Source organism: Rattus norvegicus, chromosome 13 (genome assembly GCF_021556685.1).
Source record: "Rattus norvegicus strain SHRSP/BbbUtx chromosome 13, alternate assembly SHRSP_T2T, whole genome shotgun sequence".
Taxonomy (NCBI): Eukaryota; Metazoa; Chordata; class Mammalia; order Rodentia; family Muridae; genus Rattus; species Rattus norvegicus.
This window is the reverse complement of record NC_141546.1, coordinates 18,739,153-18,755,086: the sequence shown is the minus strand read 5'-3', so window position 1 is coordinate 18,755,086 and position 15,934 is coordinate 18,739,153. Positions and strand designations below refer to the sequence as shown.

General features: G+C 39.4%; 1 protein-coding gene and 1 non-coding gene across 4 annotated transcripts in view; one reads left to right on the top strand and one right to left on the bottom strand.

Annotated features, from left to right (window-relative positions):
- Positions 1-15,934, bottom strand: part of Cntnap5b (contactin associated protein family member 5B) — a 903,684-nt gene that overhangs the window by 334,622 nt on the left and 553,128 nt on the right. For all 3 annotated transcript variants that reach the window (XM_087580549.1, NM_001047873.2, XM_087580550.1), the window contains 1 exon segment: positions 3,387-3,509. In XM_087580549.1, the coding sequence (XP_087436675.1) occupies positions 3,387-3,509 (123 nt within the window).
- LOC120096398 (small nucleolar RNA SNORA17) lies at positions 5,458-5,589 on the top strand. Its single transcript, XR_015636423.1, has one exon. It is a non-coding gene; the product is annotated as a small nucleolar RNA SNORA17 (small nucleolar RNA).

The window sequence follows — 15,934 nt, the reverse complement described above, 5'->3', positions numbered from 1 at the left end:
AGATTCTTACTCTTGTGTTTCATTCAGATAAAATTTTCCCAGAAAGCTTCTCTCTAGACTCCTAGAATCTTGGGGTACAACATGGTCATTTAGAACAGGTGAAGCTTTTGTTGTTTTATCTCTTTTGTTGTAAGTGTGTGAATTGCAATAGTGTAGATGGCTGTGAGAATGAGGGTTGAATCTACACTCTGAACATAACAGCAGATCACTGTTTCAAGTCTGCCTGGTTTATAGTTATTAGGATTTCATATGTGTAAGAGTTAATACCAACTGAAAAACTGACAGGCTTTTAGAGTCATCTAAGAATGTGCCTTTGGATTTCAGAAGCCAAAACTCTACCCTCAGAATATGCAAGTCCTTTACAATATCCTAGCTTAGTATTTTTCGGGGTTGTCTATTCTTACTCTGTATCCCTCCCCGACCCCCCTCCTCTTCCCCCTCACCTCCCCATCCACTTTCCACTCTCCCTCTTCCCCTTGGCCTGGAGGAAGCCTAACATTTCAGTGATCTGGTTCAGTCACATAGAAAACAAAATACTTTAAGAAATTTGGTTAACCCTAAGCCATGAATTTCTTGTATTATTTTTCTTCCATACCAGGTGGAAAACTTTTTAAAGTATATTGTTTATAATTTTGCTGGTAGAAGTATCAGAGATGATATTTGTAAGCACCAAAATGAAATTTTCTGAAATGTTTGAACTCCTAGTTGGCAGCCCTCCTACAGCTCCAGCAGACAGCTTTTACTCAATAGAAGGTATTTGTCTTATTTGCCTTTACTTATAAGCAAAACACCTCTACTTTAGAAAGCTTGGGCCAGGGGCAATTTGCATGTGAATACCTTAGAAAGCTTAGCAAAGGGTATTGAGTGAAATAGAATTTCCCAAGCTTAGAATTCTGTATTTTTTACTAAGATCCCAGGTGTGAGTTTTGTTTTGAAAAGAATCAAGACACATTGAGAAGCTCAGTTATTCCTGCTCTATGGCAACTACAAAGTAGCTACCATAAAGCAACTCTTCACTATAGGAAGTACTACAGAAATTAAAATAACTAGCACTTTTTTCGGCCAACGTCTGGACCTTTACATTCTGTTGGAACAGTGTGGACCGTGCCTTGTCACCATTTCTTGCAGTGGTTCCATTGCACTGGATCTACAGCATCTCATGGTCCTGTTCCTGAGATTACTACCACAGGAACATCCATGTGGTAATTTCTTTTCATAGCCTTACTGTCTCTGACAGTATCTGACTAAACAGTGCTCTATAAATAAGTGTGCTATCTCACTACGGGGGGCGGCCTAAGGCACAAACACTGAGATTTGATAGGCTTGATTTGCTGCTCCAGTTCATGGTACATCTTGCATCTCAGAGGATCAGGGCTTGAAACAGACTGCATGGTTTTTTTGTGTGTGTGTGTGTGTGTGTGTGTGTGTGTGTGTGTGTGTGTGCGCGCGCACGTGTGTGATGGGGGTAACGTCTATATAGGTATATGCCAACTTATGACAGTCTATCACATTGGAATATTGGTACAGCTAAAGATTTTAAAACCTACGTCAATATTTGGCACTGTGGGCTTGTATTATAGAATAAATTAATGATCAAATGACTGTTTTTAAACATTTACTATATTTGTGGAGAGAGCATATGTGCTCCACTGTGAATCTGTAGAAGTCATAAGAGAACATGTGGGAATTTTGTTTGAGTCAGTTTTCTTCTTCCATTATGTGGGGTCCAGGGATTAATCTCAGGTCATCAGTCTTGGTACCAAGTGCCTTCATCTGCTCAATCTGTGGGATCCTCGGATACCATTTGTAAACATATTTAATTGATTTATAAAAAAGTTACATACTCTCAGGATATTTCATAGAATATCCCTAGCTCTCTCTCCTCCTCTCCCCCTCTCTTCATGATGAAGTTGTTGATCATGATGATGTAGATTTCCAAGGGAATTACAATTCCCAGAAAAATAAGCCATGCCTACCCTGCAGAGCTGATTGACTTATTAAAATATTATACAAAAATGATTGACTACTTAAAAATATTGTGATTCTTTGGGCAACTTTGCATCTTGAACAGGAGTTTATTGACAATTTCTCTACATAATCTAACACTCTTTTGATAAGCTGGCAAGTTCTCTTAAAGTATATTAAGAGAGACCTGAGTTTCATGAACCCGAAGGCTGAGAAGTTCATCAAAAAGCATGTGAAGCTTAGGGCAGAGATATTCCTAGTTTACTGAAATTCTCCAACTTAGTGTTTAACTAATGTTTAACTAGAATATAGCTTAAGGGTTTATAACTTTCTTAAGAATGAAACCCTGGACTAAAATAGATTGTCAATGGAAAGAGTCTGTCATTTTGGAAAAGTCCAGCATGCTGGGTCTAACATTTACAAAGACAGACCCAGAAGTGAGTGCACAGGCCCAATTTAAAGCACATTAAAGAAATTCAGGGGACAGGGTAGGTGACATCTATCTTAATCTTGGCTCTATCTCTCAGGACATGCCAGAAACATTGCTGGATCCTTGGAGGCTGGAAACTGTTACTGGGGAATTCTGGAAACTGCTGCTGAACCATTGCCCTTACCTCAGCCCAGGTGTTAGAGCAGTTTCTGAGGACTGGACTTCCCTGGACTTGCCCAGTTCTTAGAAACAGAGATTTAGTCCTACTTCCCAGAACCATCTACTGGAAACCTATCATGGAGTCTCAATAAAAATGTATGTTGAATTAAAACCACCACAATAAAATCTTCATGAAACCATTAGCATAATAGAACATGGACTTTGTAACCTAATCTATATGTTCAGGCCACAGTCATACTCTATAATAAACTATTGCTTAATGCTTTTGAGATAAAAGCTCTATTTTTTTTAATGTCCTCACTAGCTGACCCAATGTACATGATTATCTGTGGTCCTCACTGCTTTTTGGTGTGTAGTCATTTCATTCCTATTTTACTGATGAACCAATGAAGCTCAAGATGGTAGGACTCGCCCAAATACATACTCCATAGAACCGTATATAAATAGTGTTCCCATTTGTGAACCAGGACTTTTCACTGAGATTCATTCCTTGGTTTTTGTGTTTATTTGAAACACTTCCTTTTCTCTCCAATGTTGAGTTTTAATAGAGAGCTTACCTTTGGCAAGCCTTATAGAAGACACTTGATAATTCATTATTATTTCAGCGAATAGTGCTATGACCACTAACTTCCCTCTTCTCTTTGTTTTGAAAATATCTAAGCTAGTTCCTGTTATTTCAAAATGCCATTCTTCCCTCATGAAGCAAGTACTGCAACTTTTTATATACTCAGGTGTGCCTCTCCAAAAATTCCCTTTCATCTCATATCACCAGTCATCCAGGTTAAGCATGCTTAGAAAACATGGCTCTTACCAGTAATATTGCAGTACAACTGGAGTGGTTCCAGTGGCCCGCTGCCATCAGAGTCAACAAAGAAAAACCCAGATGTGTTGTTCCCTCTGTGTCTGTACACCTCACAGGATTGCTCATAGATGGCTGGAAAGACAAAAAGGGAAATTTTACTTGATTCTTACTATCCCTCAGCAGGAGTCAGTAGTTCATACTTAAGAACACTACTCATACTTCTTTCTTTTCTTCTTTTCCTGTACAACCCCAAAAGCCTTTATAGGTCAACATTCCAGTACTTTGCAGAAGTATACTCTTTCAGTTTCGTTTCTGATGCTGTGAAAAAGTACCCTGACAAGAAAGCAACTTAAGTGAGAAAAAGCTTAATTTAGTTCACAATACTAGATCACAGTCCAACACTGAAGAGAAATCACAGTTGGAGGAAATCTAGGCAGCTAATCACATCACATCCACAGCCAAGGGCACTCAGAAACAAATGCACATTTGCCTTATTGATGGATTGCTTACACTCTGCTTGGAAATTATTCTGGTTGTGTTTCTATCACCTGAACACAAGCTAGGGTCATTTTTGAAAATGGAACTTCAATGGTAAAAATGTCCCCAACGGACTAGAGTTTAAAGAAGGGTCTAGAGAATTTTCTTTATTAATGATTGATGTGGAAGAGTCTAGCTCTCTCGAGGCAATGCCACTCTTTGAATATTGTCCTATCTTGCATTAGAAAAGAAGCCGCTGATCAAGCTATGAGAGTAAGCCAGTAAGTACACTTATTAAGTCTATCCCTACAAACATGTCCTCAGTGCAACCCAATACTGACAGTCCCTCAGTGAGACTCTCTTCTAAGGTGACACTAGGTTGTGTTAAGTTGAAAGTTAAAGCTATCACATGTCCTTAATTTATTACAATTCATTCATTCAGTAATTCATTTTTAAAAATGCCATCTCAGGAATATATTTACCTTAAACTTCTTCCTTGGTTATTTGTTTCTTTGTTTTGTTTTGTTTTTGATTTGCATTCTCTCTCTCTATCCCCACAGTATATTAAGATAGAATCATCAAAATGTTGGTCTATCTTCTCTAAACTGAAGAACCTCTAAGATCCATGGATGTGTGCCATGTGACACTGTATCATGGCATCTTTCAAATGGCACAAGGGTTCAACACTTATTTGGTAGTGAATTTAAAATGTACATATGTTGTTATACCTATTAAAGAGTACAATATGAGAATATCATCTTAAAGGATGTGTGTGTGTGTGTGTGTGTGTGTGTGTGTGTATGAGAGAGAGAGAGAGACAGAGAGACAGAGAGACAGAGAGAGACAGAGAAATCCAGAGAGACAGAGAGAGACAGAGAGAGAGAGAAGGCCAATAGTTAACTTCAAAGATTGTTTCTTACTAGTCACAATGTTGTTCTCTCCTTGCTATGTAGCTAGGCTGGCTGGCCAATGGACTTTAAGGAACTATACTTATCTATACGCCCTCAGCATGAGAATTACAAGGATGTAGAACCTACCTAGCTTGCATATGGTCTGGGATCATACTCAGGTCCTCGTACTTGCAAAGCAAGCAGTTTACCAACTGAGATATCTTAGAGCAAAGAGAGACACTCTCTTAAATTTATATATCCCAAGCTTCAGAAAGTAACTTATATAATACTAGTTCCAGGTACAATCTATCTTTGTCTAAGAACTGCGTTCTTATTAACAGATGTATGCCATCAAATATGGTTTTCACAAAAGGACAGAGTCATGAGAAAGACCATTAGTCTCTGTCCCCATGTTTTTAATCCTGAGCAGACACAAAGGTCTTTGTGTGCTCATACAGGAGTAGAAATAGTTCATAGGTGTCACACATTTTGGAGTTTTAACAGACCAGTAGACTTGATAAATATTTTTTTGGGTTCTTTTTTTTTTTTTTTTTTCGGAGCTGGGGACCGAACCCAGGGCCTTGCGCTTCCTAGGTAAGCGCTCTACCACTGAGCTAAATCCCCAGCCCAGACTTGATAAATATTAACCTCAATAAAACAACACTAGCAGATTTGAAAGAATCCAAAGGAGCTGGCTTAAAAGACAAATTAACCATGCCCCTTAGAGGTATTATATGTTCGACTACTGTGTCATATGTGCCTCAGTGGGTAGCAGAAAGGAAAGAGGCTATGTCTATGCTCAGTGTTCTGACCTGTGAACACCTGAATGATTGTAGTCTAATACTCCCTAAAAACAAAACAACTACAAAAACAAACAAACAAACAAACAAACAAAAAACCCAAGCCTGAGACAACTAGTAGATCAGGGCCAGGGATTTCAGACAGAGATATAACCTGCGATGACCACTAGTTCATCACTGTACACATACGTACTAGCTCCCAGATCAGGGAGTGAGCCAGAGATAAGAATAACCTGCCTGGGGTCATGCAACCCAGTAGAGCCAATTTGAAATTACTCCATGTGGGAAAATAGACCCTGGTGTGTGTGAGCCGGAAAGTACAACCAGTCCCACACCATAGGGCATGGACAAGGAGCTAGCCTGTCCAGCATGGCATCTTGCAGGCCTGGGTTGGAAGACCATGCAAGAGATGGCAATTATGCACTGGCAGAGCATTACAGTCTTGACACTACTCCTGAGATGATCTCAGGTACTCAAAGTCCCTAGGTGTCACTAAGAGCAGAAAGTTAGTGGTGAAGAAATAGAAGAAAAGGAGAGACTAAAGGATATGGGTACAATTAAGAGAGGCAGAACTGGAGACCCAAATATAGCAAGGAACAGCCTGATATGAGTAGCTCATAATGACATCTGGGACTGTGGTGAGGTCCTGAAATGTACTGCCACAAGGAACCACTCCTCAGTGGTTAGTGGCCCGGAAGCAGGAGGAGTCTGTCACTAACTAAGGCTGGAGAGGATAACAGTTCCATACCACTAGGCATGAACAGGGAGCTAGCCTGTGATGACCACCAGTCTGGAAACTAGCAGTCCTGGGCGGGCCTTTCCACCCAAGTAACTGACTTGCATGGCCCAAGGCCTGGCTTTATCAACAAAGATATCCCTAATCTGGGCTGCTGCCTAGAGACATGTTGATGACTGAGCGCTGTGCAGAACTGTCCCCACCCCTTGCCTGGGCATTTTGAGAGCTGGCCCTGGGGACTTGAGAGTAGAAGATGACTCTGCCTCTAGCTTGCTGCGGTGCTTAGGAGAGCAGGGTTCTGCATATCATATGGAGCTGGCCTTGTTTGTAGGAGTTGCTGAGGTGCTGCCCCTGAGCATAAGAGAATGGGAAATCTTGCCCTGCCATTAATCTCCCATGAGGTATTATATAAGGATGAGATACCATTCTGACCTTTTGCCCCTAAGCACCTGCAGCAGTTGGGTGACTTAGTCCTCAGGTCATGAAAGCAAAGAGTTGCTCCTGACCCTCACCAGCAGCAGCACTTGGGAGAGCAAACCCTTTACATCAATTGGGCAGCCTAGTAGAGTTGACCATGATGGTGGTGGTGGCACAGGCAAGTCAGTCCTAGAGCATGAGAGTAAGACATCTGGTACCACCAGTTGTGTGCTCTGTAGTGGCAGTGGCAGAGACAGAAACAAGAACCTTACAAATATGTCCTTAGGCCAAGCCAATACTCACAGTCCCTCAGTGAGACTTTCTTCTAAGGTGACACTAGGTTGTGTCCAGTTGAAAGTTAAAGCTAAGTATGAAGAGATGGGTTCTGTCCTATGGTAGAATGAAAGAACAAACTACTGTGTATTCTGTTCTGCCACCCACCCCCCATACACATTTATTGTGGCAAACAAGGAATCACACAATTGTAGTCAATGCAAACATAACCACACACCACACACTAAATATAATTTGTAAGTATTTCCCAAAGATCATGAAGCCTAGAAATGAATTGGGTAAATTTTTACAGTCGGCTTGAGCATAGTGCCTGATGTAGTTTGGGAAAGTTATTTTGTTCTTGCCTAGCACCCCTAATAAAATTTCCAAGATGGACACTTGCAGCTATTCAGGTACTCAGGATTGTCTTAAATTTCCTGTTGCTGTGACAAAAAATGTGACCAAACAACTTAAAGGAGAAAAGACTGTGTCTGGCATGCAGTTCAAGTGAACACTTGCCACAGCGGAGAAGACAAGGCTGGCTGGGATACATACCAACATTATTATTAAAAGACATTGGCCACCTTCTTTGCAGTTACTGGATTGCGCCCTGACAGAGAAGCCACTGACTTCCTTAGGAGAGATCGTGATGGAAACATCCCACACAGGGGATCTTAGAATCCTCTACTGGATTCCACAAGGGTGAGCACAGCTTCACAATCATTGAAGATGGGCTGCTGATCTACTTCTGTGTTTTCAGAGGTATGGTTTTTCTAAAACTTGCATCTTCAACTCCACTGGCAGAACCAGATGCCATCTGGGTTTACAGTATGTTTAGGATAATGGCACTTTACAGCCACAGCATCCAGGTACTGAGGCAGGCAGAAAAGGTGGTGATGAGGCTAAAGCTGCTTTATTTTTGGCAATTCTTCTGTTTTAACCTCTTTACTATTCTGTGGCCAGAAACTTCTGGCTTCTGGTAATTTGATTCCAACCGATGGCAGCAGGGAATTTAAGAAAAAGTCTAGTTTTTCTCTTTCTCAAAAGCCTCTGGTTGTCAGTATGGGAGACTAGGAGTTCATTAACTCTTTTTGAGCCAAAGAGAAAAGAGAAAAAAGGAGGGGGAGGGAATTCAAACACACATGTAAACACACACACACACACACACACACACACACACACACACACACAATTTCCCTAGGCCCAACCAGCTGTTTCAGTAATTCACAAGTGTTCATGCATACTTATATATACAAACACATATATGTATACACAGACATATGTAGATACATAAAGACAGACATATGCTTCTATACTTATGGTGGATGGAGCAGAGCACCCCAAAAGCCACACTTCATTTCTTCTCTCTCGTAGTTTATACCTTCTTAAACAAAAGTTCTTCATAAAATTACGACAGATACAATGTTACACATAAAGGGAGTTACAGAAGAATGGTTATAGTAAGTTCAAAGTAGTTTTTCACTCTTTATGTGGAATATAAGTTCACAGCAACAGCTTCACATGCCTTGCTTTATCATAGTTCACACCTGTGGCTTCAGCCTTGGATGTGACATAGAATGAATAAATTTTAATCACAAATTTGTACTTCCTTATCAAAGTGAAATAAGTCTGTGATATGGGATGATTTAAAGAGCTCTATTTGAACCTTTTTCTTTTCCTATAGAGGGCTTGAGATTACTTATATCAATTTAAGAGTTCTATAAAATCATTATCAGGAAATGTGAAATCTTCAATTCATCTACACAGCATTCCTACATAAGAATATGTCTTCATGTTGATGTGCAGAAATTTTGCCCAGTAGGGTAAGCTGACCTTCAGAAATCATTGGAATATATAACAGTGATAGAAAAAAGCATAGCAGCAGCAAGAAATCTGGGATGACGTCTTAGAGTTCAGCTATCACAACCACGTATAATAGTGGCCTTTCCTGGAAGGCTTCAGTCAGGATAATTTTGTAATGTGAATTTGTTGTCTCTTAGATTGTTCTCTCCCCCTCCAACTCTCTCTCTCTCTCTCTCTCTCTCTCTCTCTCTGTGTGTGTGTGTGTGTGTGTGTGTGTGTGTGTGTGTGTGTGTTTTGATTCCTATCCTGTAACACCTAGAACAAAGGAATTTTGAAGGAAAAGATTTATTTCACCTTGAGCATTTTGTAGTCCAACATCTAGGGAGGATAAGGCAGAATTTCAGGCAGGAGCCTGAATAAATTTTTAACCACAAATTTGTTTTAAGCCTACTTATCAAATTACAATTAGTCTGTGATATGGGATGATATTGTAGCATATGTCCATGTGATGACTCAACTTACTTCTTGGTAGGGAAGAACCTTTCCTGAGCAGGGAATAAAGGACTGTATAGAATTGCAAAAGCAAGCTAAACACTAGCAAGGATGGCATAGTCTCGCTCTCTCTCTGCCTCCTGCCTGTGGGTGACTTTCCCACCATTGCAGACTACACCTGGAACAGCATAAACCCTTTGTTTCTAAGTTGATTTCATCAGAATAGTTTATCTTGACAGTAAACATAAGGAAAAGAAAGTAGAAGAGAATTCTAATAAGCATCGATCTTTGAGATTCAAACATTTATAATCGAGTATAGGTGGGGAAAAGAGTATATGTGATTCTAATGTTGTTACTATTTCATTGCAATAAGTATGATCTTCAGAAATACGTACACTCTCTCTTTTGTTATGAACCATTTTACCCTTTTTAGCATTTCTTTTGTAAAATGTTCTCCCTGAATTCATGCTGAATACTGAATGCCAACAGTGGAAATTTCTTTGGCACCTTATTAAGCAGAGTTGTATACTGCAGTATTTCATTGCTTTACCTAAAGCCTGTGTTGTCTTGTACCCACTGGAAGAAATGAAAACAAATGGCAAACAAATGGATTAATTTGCTTCATGAATTAAAATTTTCCATTGCTCTAACTGCAGGAGGAATTCCTTTATTAGTGAATAATTTAAATAAAATTCACGACTGCTTACTTTTATTAAAAACATTCCACTTACCTTTCCACAAGTTAGAGAAACATTATTTTAGAATGAACAAATCTATTACTCAATCACACCAATATAGGAAGGGAAGCACTCAGTAGAGCCTTGCTTATGAAGATGTTGCCTTGCAAGCACAAAGACTGAGAGGAAGCATGTACCAGAGAACCCCTCATTCCCAATTCCCAGCAGTACAATAGCAATGACTGTGTAGACACTAGATTAGGAACCACAGGAATCTTTCTATTGTTTTCATTCAGGAAAATACTGAGGACCCACATTAAGGACTATGATCTGCTTCCCTTTAGGCACCCCAGCAAATGCACAGCCAGAAAAGCTATCCCCTGGACACTGATTGTCCAAGGTCAGAACATTTTTGTTTTTGTTTTTAGAAAGCTGCCACACACCACCCTTATCTCCACCTATAGTATAAAACTCCTTCTCCTAGGACATGTCCTCTCAGCTCAGACATAGCAGCTAAGAAAAATATTTAATGGACAACCTTATTACATTATTTTCTTCCCAAATATTTGCTTCCTATAAGTTTACAGAAACAAGCACTCAAATCCTCTATAATAAGCCTCTTGAGACCTGAGACTGTACGCCTGTATTACCACACCTGGCTCATCTAGGGAGGTTTGTGTAAAAGCCATAGGATTACTAGCTATAAATTCATGTATGCTTGCGAGGGTTTACACATTTGCACATATGTGTATGTAAAATTTTGCATGTATGTGGTTATTGTGTGCACACAGAAGTGTGCATGAACATATGGAGACGAGAGGGCAATCTCAGAAGTCATTACTACGATATTATCCTTTTTATTTTACTTTGTTTTTTTATTTTTATTTTTATTGGGGGTGGTTGTTTGTCTCTTTGATTGTTTTTTGAGATGAAGTTTTCTTATTTTCCTGGGTCCAACAATTCATCCTAAATTGGCTGGCCATGACCCTGACGATCCTCCTGTCTCCATTTCCCAAGCATTAAAATTCAAAGGGCACACTAACATGTGACTTTTCACAAATGTTCTGGGCACCAACATAGATCCTTATGCTGCAAGGCAACCACTGTACCTACTGAGGGACCTAATGAGCCCAGTTTTGAGTTTTATAAGACTGTAAACCCGCTTTTGTAAAATCTTATTTCAAGTGTTAAATGTTTTATGAAAGGATGCTAAGGAATTATTCGAAATGTTTGTACTCAATTCAAGTTCAGCACACTGTGTTAAATCACAGTCAGCTCCTGCCATTTTTATTCCTTGTCTATGTTTAAGTTTACCCAACACACACAGAGCAACTATTATGTGGAAATATCCCAGCCTAGAATATAGGTAGCTAGTATCTGCCCACTTGGATTTAAAGTTAATCTTCTGACCTATATCAGATGTATGGACCATTTTAGAGGTAGCTTATACCACTTTAGTAACAATAAATGGGAAACTAGACTTTCTATCCTCAAAGAATGGAGTTATTAACAGATGTAATGTGATATGATATGCCGTGTGGCTAGGGAACGGAGAAAGCTTATTTAGCAACTGACAAAGCTGGGTCTGCAGAAAGTGCTGGAGCTGAGCTAGAAAAGAATGCACATCATGGGTGAACAAGCAACCAGAGCACTCAGGGTATTTTCATGTCTATTCTTGCATTTTAATAAAATGCCTGAACAAAAAGCAACTGGGCATAAAGGAGTTTCTTGGCATATCCTTCCAAGTTAAAGTCCATTTTATCAGAGAAGCTTAAATCTGTTGACCATGTGCAGAGTCAAGAGCAAGAGGAATGAGTACAAACTTGTAGCATGCTCGCCTGCTTGAGTTCACATCCATTTCTCCACTTTTAAATGGTTCAATACTCCTTGACTAGGAAATGTGCTACCTAGATTGGACTGTGTCTTACCATATTAATCAGTTTAGTCAATCTCCCACAGACATTCCAACAGGGCAAACAAAATTAGGTAAGTCCTCACTAAAACTCTTTTCTCTATTGCCAGTTGGTTGTGTCAAATTGATAATTAAGGATAACCACCACGCTCAAGCGGAAGTGCAACTTGTGTAGATTACTATGTGGACTCCAGAATTGTGTGCAGAAATAGACCAGGACACATATTCCATTCTGGGCATGACCCATCAAATTCTCTACCTGAGATTCGCAAAATATTCTCCCTCTGCTGACTGTCTAGAGGTTCATTATTACCTATGGAAAAGATGGGATAAAGTATAAGGTAAAGATGACAGAGTTTCTACAGGCCTTCATGGAGCAGTATGAAAACTGTGAGCTGTGAGCATAATTTGTAAGCTTGAATCATTCTAAGATTGCAAATTTATTATCTCCCCTCAGTTTTCTAGAAATGTAGTATATCTAGGAAAGGATGGCATGGGTTTTTGATTTGCTATTATTTCTGTAAAGACAAAAAATGTTAAAAAAAAGAGATATTCATGTACTAAATTGCTGTTTAGTTTTCAGCTCACTTTTCCCAAACACTTGTCCTTAAACTTTTTGCTCAATTGCTCAGAGACTAAACAGGGATAGCACGTTTATCTATTTATGGATATCACTCAGGGAAATTAGGCCACGTATTGCAAAACCTGTGCTGTAAGCTGCACAGATTGTTTGAGTTGTATTTGAGAATCTGATACTGACTGCCTGACCTCAAACTCCATGTGCTGTCCTCTAAAATCAGGAAATACACACACACACACACACACACACACATGCACACACACAAACACACTCACATAACACACACACACACACACACACAGTTGTACATAAGTTTTCAAATGGATCTCAAAGTGACAGAGTAACCATGAATTCTCAAAGAGCATCCTATTTACACAGGATTTGTCCATCTCACCATTATAAGTGTGGTATATTTCTTCATCACAGGAGCTACAGACATAGCACAAATGGCTATTTTTTTTATTTTATATACAATAAGAATTTGTCTTGCAGGATGAATTTACAAGTTCGTAGTTTGTAGTTTTTAATCTGCAAAGAAGACACTTTGCAATGAAAAATGTGTGTGTTTCAGCTCTGCATGTACCATGATATTTGATCTAATGTTAATACTAACTAATGTTAAAAACTGTGCTCTGAACAAACTTTTAGGGAGGATAAGAATTTCTATTACCAGGCTGCCTCAGTACTTAATCCATAGTGCATTTATTCCTAGACTCAATTCTAAATTTAAAATACAATGTAGACCTTCCTGCAAAATCATGCTTTGAAAAACTCTGGTGTGCGTGCATGTGTGTGTGTGTGTGTGTGTGTGTGTGTGTGTGTGTGTGTGTGTTTGTGTGTGTATGTGTGTATGTGTTTGTGTGTGTGTGTGTATGCCATTACATAGGGAGTTATGTGTGCAATTATTCATGTAGGTATATCTGTAGTCCAGAGATCATCCTCAATTTCTGTATTGAATGTGCTCTTCTCTCTTCTTTTCTTTTTTGTCATTTTGATTAAAATTGGATATTTTTATTTACATTTAAAATCTTATCTTCTTTCCCAATTTCCCCTCCAGAAACCCACTATCTCCCCCTGCTGCTATGAGGGTGTTTCCCCACTCATTCGCCCACTTCCATTCACCTCCCCACACTGACATTCCCCTATATTATGCCATAGAGCCTTGAATAAACCAAGGGACTCTCCTCCCATTGATACCAGACAATGTCATCCTCTGCTACATATGAGCCTGGAGCCTTAGATCCTACCCTGTTTACTCTTGGGAAGATTCTTTAGTCCCTGGGAACTATGGAGTGTCTGGTTGATTGATACTGTTGTTCTACTTATGGGGTTGTAAATTCCTTTAGCTCTTTCTGTTCTTACTGTAACTCCTCCAATAGGGACACCATTCTCAGTTCAATGGTTGGTTTCAAGCATCCACCTCTATATTTGTCAGGCTCTAGTAAAGCCTCTTAGGAAACAGCTATATTAGGATCCTGTCAGCATCCACTTCTTGGCATTTGCAATATTGTCTAGGTTTGGTGGCTTTATATGGTCTAGATCCCCTGGTGGGGCAGTCTTTGGATGACCTTTCCTTCAGTCTCTGCTCCACAAATTTTCTCCATATTTTCCTGTGAGTATTTTTGGTTCTCCTTCAAAGAAGGACAGAAACATCCACACTTTGTTCTTTCTTTGTCTTGAGCTTCATGTGGTCTGTGAATTGCATCTTGGGTATTCCAAGCTTTTGTGGTAATACCCACTTATCATTGAGAGAATACTATATTTGTTCTTTTGTGATTGGATTACCTCACTCAGGATGATATTTTCTATTTCCACCCATGTGCGTGAGAATAAAATCATCAAGCAGCCCATGTGTCTTGGACAGTAGCAAACCACAAGTTCCTGGATGTCTCTATCTCCCAAGCAAAACATTACAATCATATTCTATTAAGAACAGCTTTTTCACCACATCATTTCTGGGATCTGAACTCAGGTCCTATTATTTAGAAAACAAGTCTTTTATCTCGTCAACCTATAAACTGCTTCTTATTCCCATTGTTCAAGTAACTCTAATGCCATAAATAGTGCTACATCCTCATCTCTTGGATTCAATGCTTAAGTGAGATTTAAAGTACAAGGTAATTTCACTTCCTATTATAATTAATGCTTTTCTCTCCTATCCCCTTGTCTGGAAAACTCCCCCAGCTTTAAGGAATTCCTCTTTCTCCAACTGAAGAGGGAACGTCTTCCTTCGGGTTCTGTCTCTTGAAACATGACTATCACTTGTGGGGAAGAAGTCCTGTGTTACTACAGTAGCATACTGAACATCACTACCAAATTCTTCTTCCTCAGTGTCTAGGATGTCATCTCACACCCTTTCCTTATGTTCCTATTACACTATGTTCAGGGATGACCACTTCTTGAGTGCATCCTCTTCCTGTTCACTCGCAACTTCCAAAAGCTTCCTTCTGAAGTTACCCTGACCTTCCTCTAACACTTAAGCCTTCTTTTTCGGCCACTGTTACATGTACTCTGCCTATCCTTTTTGAATACTCTACAGAGCTCTTAATGAGATTGTTTTATGCTGCTGTATTAGAAAACTAAAATTTACAGAGCTTTGATTTCTTTGTTGAGAAATTACATAACAGAATCTCTACTCTCCACCCTTTTTATCTTCTAATCAATGGATCAGACTTTTTTTTGAGCAGGAAGTAAGATAATAAGATTTGTGACTTTACAGAAATATTATTTCAACTTTTTTTTCTCCTTTGCTGCTTGGCTTTTATTCCCACCCCACTATGATTTATATTATAATTAGTAATCTAAAATGATCTTTGCTGAAGAGAAAGAAGAAAACCAAAGTGCTTCAGAGAGTTCTCAAAACTGAGAAAGTTTGAAAGGGATGTAGCTGTCCTACATTGCTAGTGACTAACATCCTGCCTGCTACTGCTTCCCCTGACATAAAATTCACCACAGGTCAAGCAGTTATTCCAAACTCCCTGGGGCCTGGTACATATGTATATGTGTACATATGTATGTATATATGCATTTATTTGTGTATATGTGAATGCATATCTGTGCATGCCTGTATACATGCATACATACATACACATATATGTGTGAGTACAGGCTGTGAAACCAGGAAGAGATAATGAGGAATAGGGATAGAGGAGGACAAAAGAGAACATGTGGCATGAAAATGAGATGAAGGTCATGGTGAAAGCCTGGAAGAACAAAAGAAGAGTAAGGGGAATGGAGAACAAGAGAAAAAGGAAGAATCAATCAAAACAAATTTTAAATGTGACAACAAACCCTGGTAGTTACAGGTCTCATCACTGCATAGCATTGTAGGACATTAACAATTAAAGACATTAAAGGGGGAGATGACTCACAGTGGAAAGTTAAGGTTCATCATAGTGAGGAAGTGTTGGCCACTGGACTGGGAGGCTGCTGGATACTTTTGTCTAGAGTCAGGAAGTAGGAAGAGATGAGTTCTGAGGTTCAGCAAACTTTCTACTTTA